Here is a 15,865-nt window from a genome sequence, read left to right as displayed (position 1 = left end):
TTCTGCAGGTGAGGACCACAGACCACTTCTCAGTTCCTATGCTTCCTGGCTAATGTTTTGGTCACTTTTGAATGTTGGCGGTGCTTTCACTCTAGTGGTAGCATGAGACGGAGTCTACAACCCACACAAGTGGCTCAGGTAGTGTAGCTCATCCAGGATGGCACATCAATGCGAGCTGTGGCAAGAAGGTTTGCTGTGTCTGTCAGCGTAGTGTCCAGAGCATGGAGGCGCTACCAGGAGACAGGCCAGTACATTTACATTTACGTCATTTAGCAGACGCTCTTATCCAGAGCGACTTACAGTAGTGAATACATACATTTCATACAATTTCATACATATCATACTTTTTTTTTTTTTTTTCTGTGCTGCCCCCCGTGGGAATCGAACCCACAACCCTGGTGTTGTAAACACCATGCTCTACCAACTGAGCTACAGGGAAGACCAAGTACATCAGGAGACGAGGAGGCCGTAGGAGGGCAACAACCCAGCAGCAGAACCGCTGCCAGAGCCCTGCAAAATGACCTCCAGCAGGCCATAAATGTGCATGTGTCTGGTCAAACGGTCAGAAACAGACTCCATGAGGGTGGTATGAGGGCCCGACGTCCACAGGTGGGGGTTGTGCTTACAGCCCAACACCGTGCAGGACGTTTGGCATTTGCCAGAGAACACCAAGTTTGGCAAATTCGCCACTGGCGGCCTGTGCTCTTCACAGATGAAAGAAGGTTCACACTGAGCACGTGACAGACGTGACAGAGTCTGGAGACGCCGTGGAGAACGTTCTGCTGCCTGCAACATCCTCCAGCATGACCGGTTTGGCGGTGGGTCAGTCATGGTGTGGGGTGGCATTTCTTTGGGGGGCCGCACAGCCCTCCATGTGCTCGTCAGAGGTAGCTTGACTGCCATTAGGTACCGAGATGAGATCCTCAGACCCCTTGTGAGACCATATGCTGGTGCGGTTGGCCCTGGGTTCCTCCTAATGCAAGACAATGCTAGACCTCATGTGGCTGGAGTGTGTCAGCAGTTCCTGCAAGAGGAAGGCATTGATGCTATGGACTGGCCCGCCCGTTCCCCAGACCTGAATCCAATTGAGCACATCTGGGACATCATGTCTCGCTCCATCCACCAACGCCACGTTGCACCACAGACTGTCCAGGAGTTGGCGGATGCTTTAGTCCAGGTCTGGGAGGAGATCCCTCAGGAGACCATCCGCCACCTCATCAGGAGCATGCCCAGGCGTTGTAGGGAGGTCATACAGGCACGTGGAGGCCACACACACTACTGAGCCTCATTTTGACTTGTTTTAATGGACATTACGTCAAAGTTGGATCAGCCTGTAGTGTGGTTTTCCACTTTAATTTTGAGTGTGACTCCAAATCCAGACCTCCATGGGTTGATAAATTGGATTTCCATTGATTATTTTTGTGTGATATTGTTGTCAGCACATTCAACTATGTAAAGAAAAAAGTATTTAATTAGATTATTTCATCCATTCAGATCTAGGATGTGTTATTTTAGTGTTCCCTTTATTTTTTTGAGCAGTGTATATATACAGCTCTGGAAAAAATTAAGAGACCACTGCAAAATTATTCTCTGGTTTTACAATTTATATATGTGTTTGGGTAAAATTAACATTTTTGTTTTATTCTATAAACTACTGACAACATTTATTCCAAATAATAATATTGTAATTTAGAGGATTTATTTGCAGAAAATGACAACTGGTCAAAATAACAAATAAACTACAGTGTTGTCCAGACCTCGACTAATGCAACGAAAACAAGTTCATTTTTAAACAACTCAATACTCATGTTTTAACTTAAGAAGAGTTCAGAAATCAATATTTGTTGGAATAACCCAGATTTTTAATCACAGTTTTCATGCGTCTTGGCATGCCCTCCACCAGTCTTTCACATTGATGTTGGGTGACTTTATGCCACTCCTGGCGCAGAAATTCAAGCAGCTCGGCTTTGTTTGATGGCTTGTGACCATCCATCTTCCTCTTGATCACATTCCAGAGGTTTTCAATGGGGTTCAGGTCTGGAGATTGGGCTAAGCCATGACAGGGTCTTGATCTGGTGGCCCTCCAGCTACAATGGGGTTCAGGTCTGGAGATTGGGCTGACCATGACAGGATCTGGTGGTCCTCCAGCTACAATGGGGTTCAGGTCAGGAGATTGGGCTGGCCATGACAGGATCTGGTGGTCCTCCAGCTACAATGGGGTTCAGGTCTGGAGATTGGGCTGGCCATGACAGGATCTGGTGGTCCTCCAGCTACAATGGGGTTCAGGTCTGGAGATTGGGCTGGCCATGACAGGGTCTTGATCTGGTGGTCCTCCAGCTACAATGGGGTTCAGGTCTGGAGATTGGGCTGGCCATGACAGGGTCTTGACCTGGTGGTCCTCCAGCTACAATGGGGTTCAGGTCTGGAGATTGGGCTGGCCATGACAGGATCTGGTGGTCCTCCAGCTACAATGGGGTTCAGGTCTGGAGATTGGGCTGGCCATGACAGGGTCTTGACCTGGTGGTCCTCCAGCTACAATGGGGTTCAGGTCTGGAGATTGGGCTGGCCATGACAGGATCTGGTGGTCCTCCAGCTACAATGGGGTTCAGGTCAGGAGATTGGGCCGGCCATGACAGGGTCTTGATCTGGTGGTCCTCCAGCTACAATGGGGTTCAGGTCTGGAGATTGGGCTGGCCATGACAGGGTCTTGATCTGGTGGTCCTCCAGCTACAATGGGGTTCAGGTCTGGAGATTGGGCTGGCCATGACAGGATCTGGTGGTCCTCCAGCTACAATGGGGTTCAGGTCTGGAGATTGGGCTGACCATGACAGGATCTGGTGGTCCTCCAGCTACAATGGGGTTCAGGTCAGGAGATTGGGCTGGCCATGACAGGATCTGGTGGTCCTCCAGCTACAATGGGGTTCAGGTCAGGAGATTGGGCTGGCCATGACAGGGTCTTGATCTGGTGGTCCTCCATCCCCACCTTGACTGACCTGGCTGTGTGGCATGGAGCATTGTCCTACTGGAAAAAACAATCATCAGAGTTGGGGAACATTGTCAGAGCAGAAGGAAGAAAGTTTTCTTGCAGGACAACCTTGTACGTGGCTTGATTCATGCGTCCTTCACAAAGACAAATCTGCCCGATTCCAGCCTTACTGAAGGATGCCCAGATCATCACCGATCCTCCACCAAATTTCTTAGTGGATACGAGACCATGAGAGGCCTACAAGCCATAGTGGATACTAGACCTGGAGAGGCCTACAAGCCATAGTGGATACTAGACCTGGAGAGGCCTACAAGCCATAGTGGATACTAGACCTGGAGAGGCCTACAAGCCATAGTGGATACTAGACCTGGAGAGGCCTACAAGCCATAGTGGATACGAGACCTGGAGAGGCCTACAAGTCATAGTGGATACTAGACCTACAAGCCATAGTGTCTCACACACACTGTGAAATTTGGTGGAGGATCTTTGATGATCTGGGAGTGCTTCAGTAAGGCTGAAATCGGGCAGATTTGTCTTTGTGAAGGATGCAGGATGACAGGTTGAAACTGAGTGTAAAACATGATCGTTGTTGATGTTTTTTCAATGCCTAACACAATGAAATGTACAGCTATGGTGACGATTAATTCAAAACTCCCATAGGCTTACTAGAGCTTATGCATATGTATAGGCTTACTAGAGCTTATGCATATGTATAGGCTTATGAGCCCAAAAATAAACGGAATAAAAATGATGATTGTGCCTTTATACAATACATAGCCTACCTCATATTATGCATGGCAGAAAAATATAAAACAAAACTATTTTAAGATGTCTTTGGTACATAATTGGTCTAGCCTATACTCCAACATTAAACACATTCTAGTAACGGCCTTTTGAGTGCTGACTGTATTATTATCCATACTGGATGGACTGGTTACTTTATGCTACTCTACAAACTTTCTTCAGCGCATTTGGAAAGTATTCAGACCCGTTGACTTTTTCCACATTTTGTTACGTTCCAGCCTTATTCTAAAATTGATTAAATCGTTTTTTTTTCCGTCATCAATCTACACACAATACCCCATAATTGTTTTTTTCAAATGTATAAAAAAAATAATAATTGAAATATAGCATTTACATAAGTATTCAGACCCTTTAATCAGTACTTTGTTGAAGCACCTTTAGCAGTGATTACAGCCTCTAGTCTTCTTGGGTATGGTGCTACAAGCTTGGCACACCTGTATTTGGGGAGTTTTTCCCATTCTTCTCTGCAGATCCTCTCAGGCTCTCTCAGGTTGGATGGGGAGCATCGCTGCACAGCTATTTTCAGGTCTTTCCAGAGATGTTCAATTAGGTTCAAGTCCGGGCTCTGGCTGGGCCTCTCAAGGACATTCAGAGACTTGTCCCGAAGCCACTCCTGCATTGTCTTGGCTGTGTGCTTATTGTCGTTGTTCTGTTGGAAGGTGAACCTTCACCCCAGTCTGAGATCCTGAGCGCTCTGGAGGATGATCTCTCTGTACTTTGTTCCGTTCATCTTTGCCTTGATCCTGACTAGTCTCACAGTCCCTGCTGCTGAAAAACATCCCCACAGCATGATGCTGCCACCACCATGCTTCACCGTAGGAATGCTGCCAGGTTTCATCCAGACGTGACGCTTGGCATTCAGACCAAAGAGTTCAATCTTGGTTTCATCAGATCAGAGAATCTTGTTTCTCATGGTCTGAGAGTCTTTAGGTGCCTTTTGGCAAACTCCAAGCGGACTGTCATGTGCCTTTTACTGAGGAGTGGCTTCAGTCTGGCCACTCTACCATAAAGGCCTGATTGGTGGAATGCTGCAGAGATGGTTGTCCTTCTGGAAGGTTCTCCCATCTCCACAGAGGAACTCTGGACCTCTGTCAGACTGACCATCGGGTTCTTGGTCCTCCCTGACAAAGGCTCTTCTCTCCCGATTGCTCAGTTTGGCCGGGCGGCCAGCTTTAGGAAGAGTCTTGGTGGTTCCAAATCTCTTCCATTTAAGAATGATCGAGGCCACTGTGTTCTTGGGGACCTTCAATGCTGCAGAAATGTTTTGGTACCCTTCCCCAGATCTGTGCCTCGACACAATCCTGTCTCGGAGCTCTACGGACAATTCCTTGGACCTCATGGCTTGGTTTTTGCTCTGACATGCACTGTCAACTGTGGGACCTTATATAGACAGGTGTGTGCCTTTCCAAATCATGTCCAATCAATTGAATTTACCATCATGTGGACTCCAATCAAGTTGTAGAAACATCTCAAGGATGGTCAATGGAGACAGGATGCAGCTGAGATCAATTTCGAGTCTCATAGCAAAGGGTCTGAATACTTATGTAAAGGTATTTATTTGTATTTTTAATACATTTGAAACAAAATTGAAAAAAAATGTTTTTGCTTTGTCATTATGGGGTATTGTGGGTAGATTGCTGAGGATTTGTATTTAATTAATCTATTTTAGATTAAAGCTGTAACAAAATAAAATGTCCAAAAAGTCAGGGGGTCTGAATACTTTACGAAGGGACTGTATCCACAAATCTGGGAGTATAGCCAGCCCTTGGCGATGCTGTTGGTTCATTGATTGTGCAGGGCGGTTTTTAATAGCCTTGTAATAGGGTATTGTTTATATTTTCCTAATTAATTGGGTGACACATTACCTTCAGCTATACAGAATATCTCACCGCCGGTGCGTTTCCATCTCCTCCTCCTCCTCCTCCCTATCCTTCATCCCTTTCTTGAGCGCGCAGAGTGAAGGGCTGGTCGACAGTTTAATTAAATATGTTTAGTTGCGAAAACATGTTATTATCGACATTTCCCGAAAACAGATTTCACTTTGTTTCACAAATTAAGCGACTGGTAGCTGCAGGAACATGATTGGAGAGCTCTTGGCACTGAGAGTTTGGGCGGGAATATCACCTGTCGTGCAGCGAGCTTCTCCTCAAAACAGTTGTTGACTCGTGGAGTGAAATAAGCGCTGTTATATTTATTTCTCAGCAGCTCATATTAAACACATGCTCCGCTATAAACCCCAAGTAGCCTAATAAAACGGACCAGTGGGACAGCGAGCGGCATCTTTTTCGCTATTCAAGTGTATACAGGTGAAATGTATTTCCCTCTGTTCCTGTTCCTGTTGCTGTTCCCGCCCCTGTTCCTGTTCCTGCCCCTGCCCCTGTTCCTGCCCCTGTTCCTGTTCCTGTTCCTGCCCCTGTTCCTGCCCCTGTTCCTGCCCCTGTTCCTGTTGCTGCCCCTGTTCCTGCCCCTGTTCCTGTTGCTGCCCCTGTTCCTGCCCCTGTTCCTGTTGCTGTTCCTGTCCCTGTTCCTGTCCCTGTTCCTGCCCCTGTTCCTGCCCCTGTTCCTGCCCCTGTTCCTGTTGCTGCCCCTGTTCCTGCCCCTGTTCCTGCCCCTGTTCCTGTTCCTGCCCCTGTTGCTGTTCCCGTCCCTGTTCCTGTTGCTGCCCATTAATGGGCCATTCTAAATGGAAACACATTTGACATGTTACTGAAAGAGCAGATTTAATTGAGAATATTCTGATGGGTGAACATATGATCACTTGATGAGAGAACAGTTTGTCCAGCCTGAGACAAGGAACAGAGAACAAGCTTTGTTTTTTACAACTTTCTTAAATCTTCAATAGTCTATAGTCCCGTCATGCAGCCCAAATATGTTTTGATATCTAACACATTCTAAAAGGTTTGTACCATTCACAACTAAAGTTTCCAAATAACTCTAAATCCAGCATATATGACCTATTTCAAATGATCATTTTAACGTAGCCACTTCATGTGAGCACTTGCTCCGGAATGGGAAAAATATCCTTTCTATTTTATTCAGCTATTATTATTATTCAGTTAATATTCTTACTATAAAATCATATACTATAAAATAATGTCAGTCATAAGCATATCTTGTCTGCTGAATGAACTAGGCTATGGCATGGCATATAGCCAGATAACATACAGTACACCAACTCATATTCTGTTCTTCTGAAATACATTTTCTTCATATCATAATGTTTCTTTAGACCTGCCTAAAATAAATCATGGATTTATTGTGATAATTTTATATTCAATAGATTTATTGACATCAGTGGCTCGTACGCAGCTTGGAGGCCCGTAGATACTAAATGTGTTTACCGTAATTTCCGGACTATTAAGCGCACCTGAATATAAGCCGCACCAACTGAATTAAAAAAATATATATTATTTTGAACATAAATAAGCCGTACGTCTATAAGCCGCAGGTGCCTACCGGTACATTGAAACAAATTAACTTTACACAGGCTTTAACGAAACACGGCTTGTAACAAAAATAAATAGGCTTTAACGAAACACGGCTTGTAACAAAAAAAAAAATATTTTGCAGTAAGCTTTAGTTGTCTTTTTGCACTGAGTCAATTCCTCACGCTGCTGTTTCCAACGTCTTATCATCGACTCATTAAGACCAAGCTCCCGTGCAGCAGCTCTATTTCCTTTTCCAACAGCCAGATCAATCGCCTTCAACTTGAAAGCTGCATCATATGCATTTCTCCGTGTCTTTGCCATGATGAGGGTGACAAAATGACTACCGTAATCAGAATGATGGGAAGTTTGAGAGCGCTCGATTTAATCTAAACAGTAAACAAAAAAGTTGTTTGACCTTAACCCGTTCGGCAATTTCATTGGAAAGCTTCATGCCGCCAAAAAACTGAGCACGTCACAGAATGTGTTTTTTTGAAAAAAAAAAAATTGAAAGCGGAAAAAATCCATATATTAGCCGCGAGGTTCAAAGCTGGGAAAAAAGTTGCAGCTTATAGTCCGGAATTTACGGTATGTCAATTAACGGTCAATTACCGTGAGACCAGCAGTTTTGCATGACAATAACCGGCTGACAAAATGTCATAACAGCTATATCCTTAACTATAGACAGACACAAACAGCCATATAAAATATATATATATTTTTTTCTCCCCAATTTCATGGTAGTTACAGTCTTGTCTCATCGCTGCAACTCCCGTACGGACTCGGGAGAGGTGAAGGTCGAGAGCCGTGCGTCCTCCGAAACACAACCCCAACCAAGCCGCACTGCTTCTTGACACAGCGCACATCCAACCCGGAAGCCAGCCGCACCAATGTGTTGGAGGAAACACCGTACACCTGGCCAGCGTGCACTGCGCCCGGGCCGCCACAGGAGTCGCTAGAGCGCAATGAGACAAGGATATCCCTGCCGGCCAAACCCTCCCCTAACCCGGACGACGCTGGGCCAATTGTGCATCGCCCCATGGGCCTCCCGGTCGCGGCCAGCTGCGACAGAGCCTGGGCTCAAACCCAGAGTCTCTGGTGGCACAGCTAGCACTGCGATGCAGTGCCTTAGACAACTGTACAACCCGGGAGGCCCTGCCATATAAAATATAACTAACTATATTATTAGCTAGAACAACAATGACTAGCTAATTACGGATTCTGATTTGTCCAAGTTACTCGTCCCACTCCTAGTAACCAGAACTCCTAGTAACCAGAACTCCTAGTAACCAGCACTCCTAGTAACCAGAACTGCTAGTAACCAGAACTGCTAGTAACCAGAACTGCTAGTAACCAGAACTCCTAGTAACCAGCACTCCTAGTAACCAGAACTGCTGGTAACCAGAACTGCTGGTAACCAGCACTCCTAGTAACCAGAACTCCTAGTAACCAGAACTCCTAGTAACCAGAACTCCTAGTAACCAGAACTCCTAGTAACCAGCACTCCTAGTAACCAGAACTCCTAGTAACCAGAACTCCTAGTAACCAGAACTCCTAGTAACCAGAACTCCTAGTAACCAGCACTCCTAGTAACCAGAACTCCTAGTAACCAGCACTCTTAGTAACCAGAACTCATCCTGTAAAGTCTATTTTGAGTTGCTTTGTATATCCTGAAAATTTGCTTGAGATAATCTGACTGCAACACTGCTCACTGAGTCCATGTTGCTTGACATGGGTCATTTTTCAAAGAACCGCCAGTCAAGGTGAGCTCCCTGCCCACTCAGTCTGTCTTTCCAGACTTGCTGGTCGTTTGACATGAGACAAAAAGTACTTTTTCAATATTATGGGTGATGTTTTAGTCACTCAAAAGTCTGGGATTCAGAAATACTTTTTTTTTTGTGACTTTTTAACATAGCTCTCCCAGATTTGAAGTGAAATTGAATTGATCATTTTAATTTTTTTTTGTCTTTCTGTCAGATGCCTGTGAATTGACACTGGATCCAAACACAGCGTTCAAAAACCTCTCTCTGTCTGAGGAGAACAGAAAGGTGACACGGGTGGAAGAGGAGCAGCCGTATCCTGATCACACAGAGAGATTTGAGAACTGGGATCAGGTGCTGTGTAGAGAGGGTCTGACCGGACGCTGTTACTGGGAGGTGGAGTGGATGGGGCACGAGGTCCATGTTGGTGTAACATACAGTGGAATAGGAAGGGAAGGAAGGGGTCATGACTGTGGGCTTGGATACAATAACAAGTCCTGGACTCTTAGTTGTAATAATGATATTTACACTGCCAGGTACAATAAGAAGCCCATAACCGTACCTGACCACACCTTCCGCTCCCACAGAATAGGAGTGTATCTGGACTGGCCGGCCGGCACTCTGTCCTTCTACAGCGTTTCCTCTGACACAATGACCCACCTGCACACGTTCCACTCCACGTTCACTGGGCCCCTCTATCCAGCATTTCGGATCTGGTACTGTGGCGCCTCTCTGTCCCTGTGCCAGGTACCGCTGAGCCAGGTACCGCTGTGCCCCAGTGAATACAAAGAAAGTATCTAAATGACAAATTAACTGTAGCTTTGACAACCAGAACCGAATCTTGCGGGAGCTCTGGCCTCAGGCCAGTGATATGTTTTCATCTGTCACAAGGTGAACTGTAGAGCACTTTAAAGCTTAGATGTAGTTTGCATATATCCATTGTGCACTTATCAGGAGGTGACTGTATTTTGTGTTCGAGTTCTTAAAGTATCGAACTATCAGTATTCTGAGTTCAGTTATATGCTAGATTTGGAGTATGTAAAAAAAGAAATTGTCCTGGGATTTGACATTTTCAGTTCTAGATCTGTGATATTATTATTATTATTATTATTGACAAAAGCCTTTGTTTTGTAGAGCAAACTTTGATGCGACACATTTTTTTTGTGTGTGTGAAGAAACCTGAGTTTTATTCTTGGATCGCTGATTCGCTCATTCATGCCTGCCTGCACAGCAAAGGGAATGAGTTAATTTATGCCTGCCTGCACAGCAAAGGGAATGAGTTAATTTATGCCTGCCTGCACAGCAAAGGGAATGAGTTAATTTATGCCTGCCTGCACAGCAAAGGGAATGAGTTAATTTATGCCTGCCTGCACAGCAAAGGGAATGAGTTAATTTATGCCTGCCTGCACAGCAAAGGGAATGAGTTAATTTATGCCTGCCTGCACAGCAAAGGGAATGAGTTAATTTATGCCTGCCTGCACAGCAAAGGGAATGAGTTAAGTTAACTGTGGCTTTAAAATACAGTGAATGTTATGTGTTGTCTCAATGTAAAACTACACCACAAAAGGAAGATTCCTTAAAAACAACAACACTGAATCAGGGAGAAAGAGAGAGGCAGGTGGGGACGTGGAGTAATGCAGTGATGTTTTTACATTGAACATTGAAACATTGAACATGTACATTTAAATGTCAAATTTCCTGTCCAATAAAATAAAAAATAAAAAAAGTCATTTCCTGGTTCCTGGTTTTTCCTGGGGTGGCAGGGTAGCCTAGTGGTTAGAGTGTTGGGCTAGTAACCAAAAGGTTGCAAGTTCAAATCCCCAAGCTGACAAGGTACAAATCTGTTATTCTGTTCCTAGGCCATCATTGAAAATAAGAATTTGTAAAGGTAAAAAAATAAAAAACGCTTGATGGTATGCTGCCGTAGAAACACAGTTGTCTGGAAAGTAAAACCTGAAGAAGTAGCTGACAAACACATTTGATCGAACTTAAGGTAGGCTCCTCTGCACCCCAGTATCTCTACTTGCACACACATCTATCACTCCAGTGTTTAATTGCTAAATTGTAATGATTTCACCACTACGGCCTATTTATTGCCGTACCTCCCTTATCTTACCTCATTTGCACACACTATATATATAGACTTTTTCTATTGTGTTATTGACTGTATGTTTGTTTATTCCATGTGTGTTGTGTTGTTGTTTGTGTCGCACTGCTTTGCTTTATCTTGGCCAGGTCGTAGTTGTAAATGAGAACTTGTTCTCAACTGGACCTACCTGGTTAACTGGACCTACCTGGTTAACTGGCCTACCTGGTTAACTGGACTACCTGGTTATAGACTCTAGGGGTGTGTCCTATGTAGACTCTAGGGGTGTGTCCTATGTAGACTCTAGGGGTGTGTCCTATGTAGACTCTAGGGGTGTGTCCTATGTAGACTCTAGGGGTGTGTCCTATATAGACTCTAGGGGTGTGTCCTATGTAGACTCTAAATGATTTGAAAGTAACGACTTAAGTAACTACAGTATGAAATCTAACTCGAAACTTAACTGCTGCAGAGTAATTAAATTTACAATAAATAAAGGTTAGCTTACTAGTAAACTCGCTAACCAAACAACAGTGCAGGGCATGCACACTGAATTAAAGGGCAACTACACTAAAATAAAACATTCTTAGATTTTACCCAGACCTCAAAAGTCTTTTCCTGATGTGGTTTAAGCATTGTTGTGAACACTGAAAATTGAATTTAGTTGTTTTATCTACTAAACAACTGGGGGAAAAGCAGAAAAACTTGTGGAAATCCGATAATAAAAATACAATAAAAATTGCAAAAAAAATTACACGGTTTTTAAAAGACCCTACCAACGTTTTTTTTGCTGTGCATGACTGCACTTTAGAATGTGTGTCATCCTGCAGAACAGCATTGTGGGGAAAGTTAAGGTCAGGTCCAATATTTGCTTTGCAGCCAAGTGGGCAAGAGCTTGGGCCATCCTAGAAATGTTTTACAGTAATATAATATATACAATTTTGCAGACACTTTTATCCAAATTGACTTACAGTCATGCGTGAATGCATTTTTATATCTGGGTGGTCCCAGGAATCAAACCCACTATCCTGGTGTTGCTATGCTCTATCGAGAGACATGACAGGATTATAAATGCGCAATAAAACCTCAATGTAATATGATTTATAAGGCCTTTATTAAGCAGTGCTTATGCAACCTTTTATAAAGCACAGGTTTATGTCACATTTGACATTGGTGGTTTATGTCACACAGTTATGCCACTTATGAACCTTTATAAAGCATGACATATGGTTATAGATGATTTGTAACATGTTTATGAAGGCTTTGTGAAGGCTTTGTGAAGCGTAATATAAAGCGCGGCCAGGTTTATACTACTGTAAACTATAGGACTTATGGTTTATACTACTGTAAACTATAGGACTTATGGTTTATACTACTGTAAACTATAGGACTTATGGTTTATACTACTGTAAACTATATGCCTTATTAAGGGTTTATACTACTGTAAACTATAGGCCTTATGGTTTATACTACTTTAAACTATATGCCTTATTAAGGGTTTATACTACTGTAAACTATATGCCTTATTAAGGGTTTATACTACTGTAAACTATATGCCTTATTAAGGGTTTATACTACTGTAAACTATATGCCTTATTAACCTCTCTGGGCTAGGTAGGACGTTTGCGTCCCACCCTAGTCAACAGCCAGTGGAATCGCGTGGCGCGAAATACAAATACCTCAAAAATGCTATAACTTCAATTTCTCAAACATATGACTATATGACTATTTTACACCATTTTAAAGATAAGACTCTAATCACACAGCCATTTTCAAAGCAAGCATATATGTCACAAAAACCAAAACCACAGCTAAATGCAGCACTAACCTTTGATGATCTTCATCAGATGACACTCCTAGGACATTATGTTATACAATACATGCATGTTTTGTTCAATCAAGTTCATATTTATATCAAAAACCAGCTTTTTACATTAGCATGTGATGTTCAGAACTAGCATAGCCACCGAAAACTTCCGGTGAATTTACTAAATTACTCATGATAAACGTTCACAAAATACATAACAATTATTTTAAGAATTATAGATACAGAACTCCTTTATGCAATCGCGGTGTCAGATTTTAAAATAGCTTTTCGGCGAAAGCACATTTTGCAATATTCTGAGTACATAGCTCGGCCATCACGGCTAGCGATTTTGACACCCACCAAGTTTGGCCCTCACCAAACTCAGATTTACTATAAGAAAAATTGGATTACCTTTGCTGTTCTTGGTCAGAATGCACTCCCAGGACTTCTACTTCAACAACAAATGTTGTTTTGGTTCCAAATAATCCATAGTTATATTCAAATAGCTCCGTTTTGTTTGTGCGTTCAGGTCACTATCCGAAGGGTGACGCGCGAGCGCATTTCGTGACAAAAAATGTCAAAATATTCCATTACTTTATTTAGCAGCATGTCAAACGCTGTTTAAAATCAATTTTTATGCTATTTTTCTCGTAAAATAGCGATAATATTCCAACCGGGCAACGTTGTATTCATTCAAAGGCTGAAAGAAAATAATGGAGTAGTCTCATGAACGCGCATCTCAGTCTCACTGTCCCCAGGCTGACCACTCACAAACAGAGCTGCTGTACTTTGCCCAGAGACAGCAGACACCCCATTCCACTTTCTGGCGGCTTTAGAGAGCCAATGGAAGCCTTAGAAAATGTCACGTTACAGCACAGATGCTGTATTTTTTATAGAGATGCAACAGAAGGAGAACAAATTGTCAGACAGGGCACTTCCTGTATGGAATCTTCTCAGGTTTTGGCCTGCCATATGAGTTCTGTTATACTCACAGACACCATTCAAGCAGTTTTAGAAACTTTAGTGTTTTCTATCCAGATCTACTAATTATATGCATATTCTCGTTTCTGGGCAAGAGTAGTAAGGGTTTATACTACTGTAAACTATAGGCCTTACGAAGGGTTAATACTACTGTAAACTATAGGCCTCACGAAGGGTTTATACTACTGTAAACTATAGGCCTTACGAAGGGTTAATACTACTGTAAACTATAGGCCTTACGAAGGGTTAATACTACTGTAAACTATAGGCCTTACGAAGGGTTAATACTACTGTAAACTATAGGCCTTACGAAGGGTTAATACTACTGTAAACTATAGGCCTTACGAAGGGTTAATACTACTGTAAACTATAGGCCTTACGAAGGGTTAATACTACTGTAAACTATAGGCCTTACGAAGGGTTTATACTACTGTAAACTATAGGCCTTACGAAGGGTTTATACTACTGTAAACTATAGGCCTTATGAAGTGTTTATACTGCTGTAAACTAAATCTATAGGCCTTATAAATGGTTTATAAACCATCGGGTGGTGAAGACAGCCCAATAAATCACTGGGACCGTGCTCCCACCTATCCAGGTCATCTACTTATAACAGTGCCCGAGGAAGGACCACAGCGTCATCAAGGACCCCACACGCCAGCCACGAGCTGGTCACGACCTTACTGTCAGGCAGTCGATATCGGAGAATGAGGTCACATACCGCACGTACGTACGCACGCACACGCACACACACACACCACAGCTGTTGCTACCAGACTCTTATTATAGTAGCTAAATACTGCACAATTTAAAAACCCCAATCCCAATCCCTCAAAACCTGTAAATATTGGACTTGTTGAAGACAACGTCATCCCAGTGACCGTACACAGTGTCTTCGGAAAGTATTCAGACCCCTTGAATTTTTCCACATTTTGATGAAATCGTTTTTTCCCCCTCATCAATCTACACACAATACCCCATAATGACAAAGCAAAAACAGGTTTTTATAAATTTTTGCTAATTTCTTTGAAAGAATTCAGACCCTTTACTCAGTACTTTGTTGAAGCAACTTTGGCAGCGATTACAGTCTCGAGTCTTCTTGGGTATGACGCTACAAGCTTGGCACACCTGTATTTGGGGAGTTTCTCCCATTCTTCTCTGTAGATCCTCTCAAGCTCTGTCAGGTTGGATGGGGAGCGTTGCTTCACAGCCATTTTCAGGTCTCTCCAAATGTTTGATCGGGTTCATGTCCGGGCTCTGGCTGGACCATTCAGAGACTTGTCGCAAAGCCACTCCTGTATTGTCTTGGCTGTGTGCTTAGAGTCGTTATCCTGTTTGAAGGTGAATCTTCGCCCCCAGTCTGAGGTCCTGAGCGGTCTGGAGCAGCTGTTCATCAAGGATTTCTCTGTACTTTGCTAAACCCTTCGTTCATCTTTGCCTCATTCATGACTAGCCTCCCAGTTCCTGAAAAACATCCCCACAGCATGATGCTGCCACCACCTTGCTTCACCGTAGGGATGGTGCCAGGTTTCCTCCAGACGTGACGCTTGGCATTCAGGCCAAAGAGTTCAATCTTGGTTTCATCAGACCAGAGAATCTTGTCATGGTCTGAGAGTCGTCTTTAGTTGACTTTTGGCAAACTCCAAGCGGGCTGTCATGTGCCTTTTACAGGGGAGTGTTTTAAAAAATTGTATTCTAAAAACCTGTTTTTCGCTTTGTCATTATGGGGCATTGTGTGTACTGTAGATTGCTGAGGCAAGCAACACGAGGCAAGCAACACTGAACCATGCATGAGCGCACCAGCTGTTCCAAACGACTGTTATCTTGCTCTCTGTAGCCGATGTGAGTTTTGCCTTTAAACAGGTTAACATTCACAAGACCACAGGCCAGACGGATTACCAGGACGTGTACTCAGAGAGCGTTGACTAGCTGGCAAGTGTCTTCACTGACCGTTTAAACCTCTCCCTGACCCAGTCTGTAATACCTGGCTCACATTATCAACACCATCATCTCAGATCC

At 43.5% G+C, this 15,865-nt stretch overlaps 1 protein-coding gene across 6 annotated transcripts in view; it reads left to right on the top strand.

Annotated features, from left to right (window-relative positions):
- Window positions 1-10,701, top strand: part of LOC115204672 (NLR family CARD domain-containing protein 3) — a 28,548-nt gene extending 17,847 nt beyond the window's left edge. For 5 of the 6 annotated variants that reach the window (XM_029770388.1, XM_029770390.1, XM_029770387.1 and 2 more), the window contains one exon: window positions 9,193-10,701. In XM_029770388.1, coding sequence (XP_029626248.1) covers window positions 9,193-9,776 — 584 coding nt within the window. In that variant the 3' untranslated portion in view covers window positions 9,777-10,701. The remainder of the gene's footprint in view (window positions 1-9,192) is intronic. The other variant, XM_029770392.1, reaches the window with a different exon arrangement.
- Window positions 10,702-15,865: the final 5,164 nt, after the last annotated feature.

Source organism: Salmo trutta, chromosome 12 (assembly GCF_901001165.1).
Source record: "Salmo trutta chromosome 12, fSalTru1.1, whole genome shotgun sequence".
NCBI classification, from domain to species: domain Eukaryota; kingdom Metazoa; phylum Chordata; class Actinopteri; order Salmoniformes; family Salmonidae; genus Salmo; species Salmo trutta.
The sequence above is the reverse complement of the archived record's forward strand: the minus strand, read 5'-3'. Positions and strand labels throughout refer to the sequence as shown.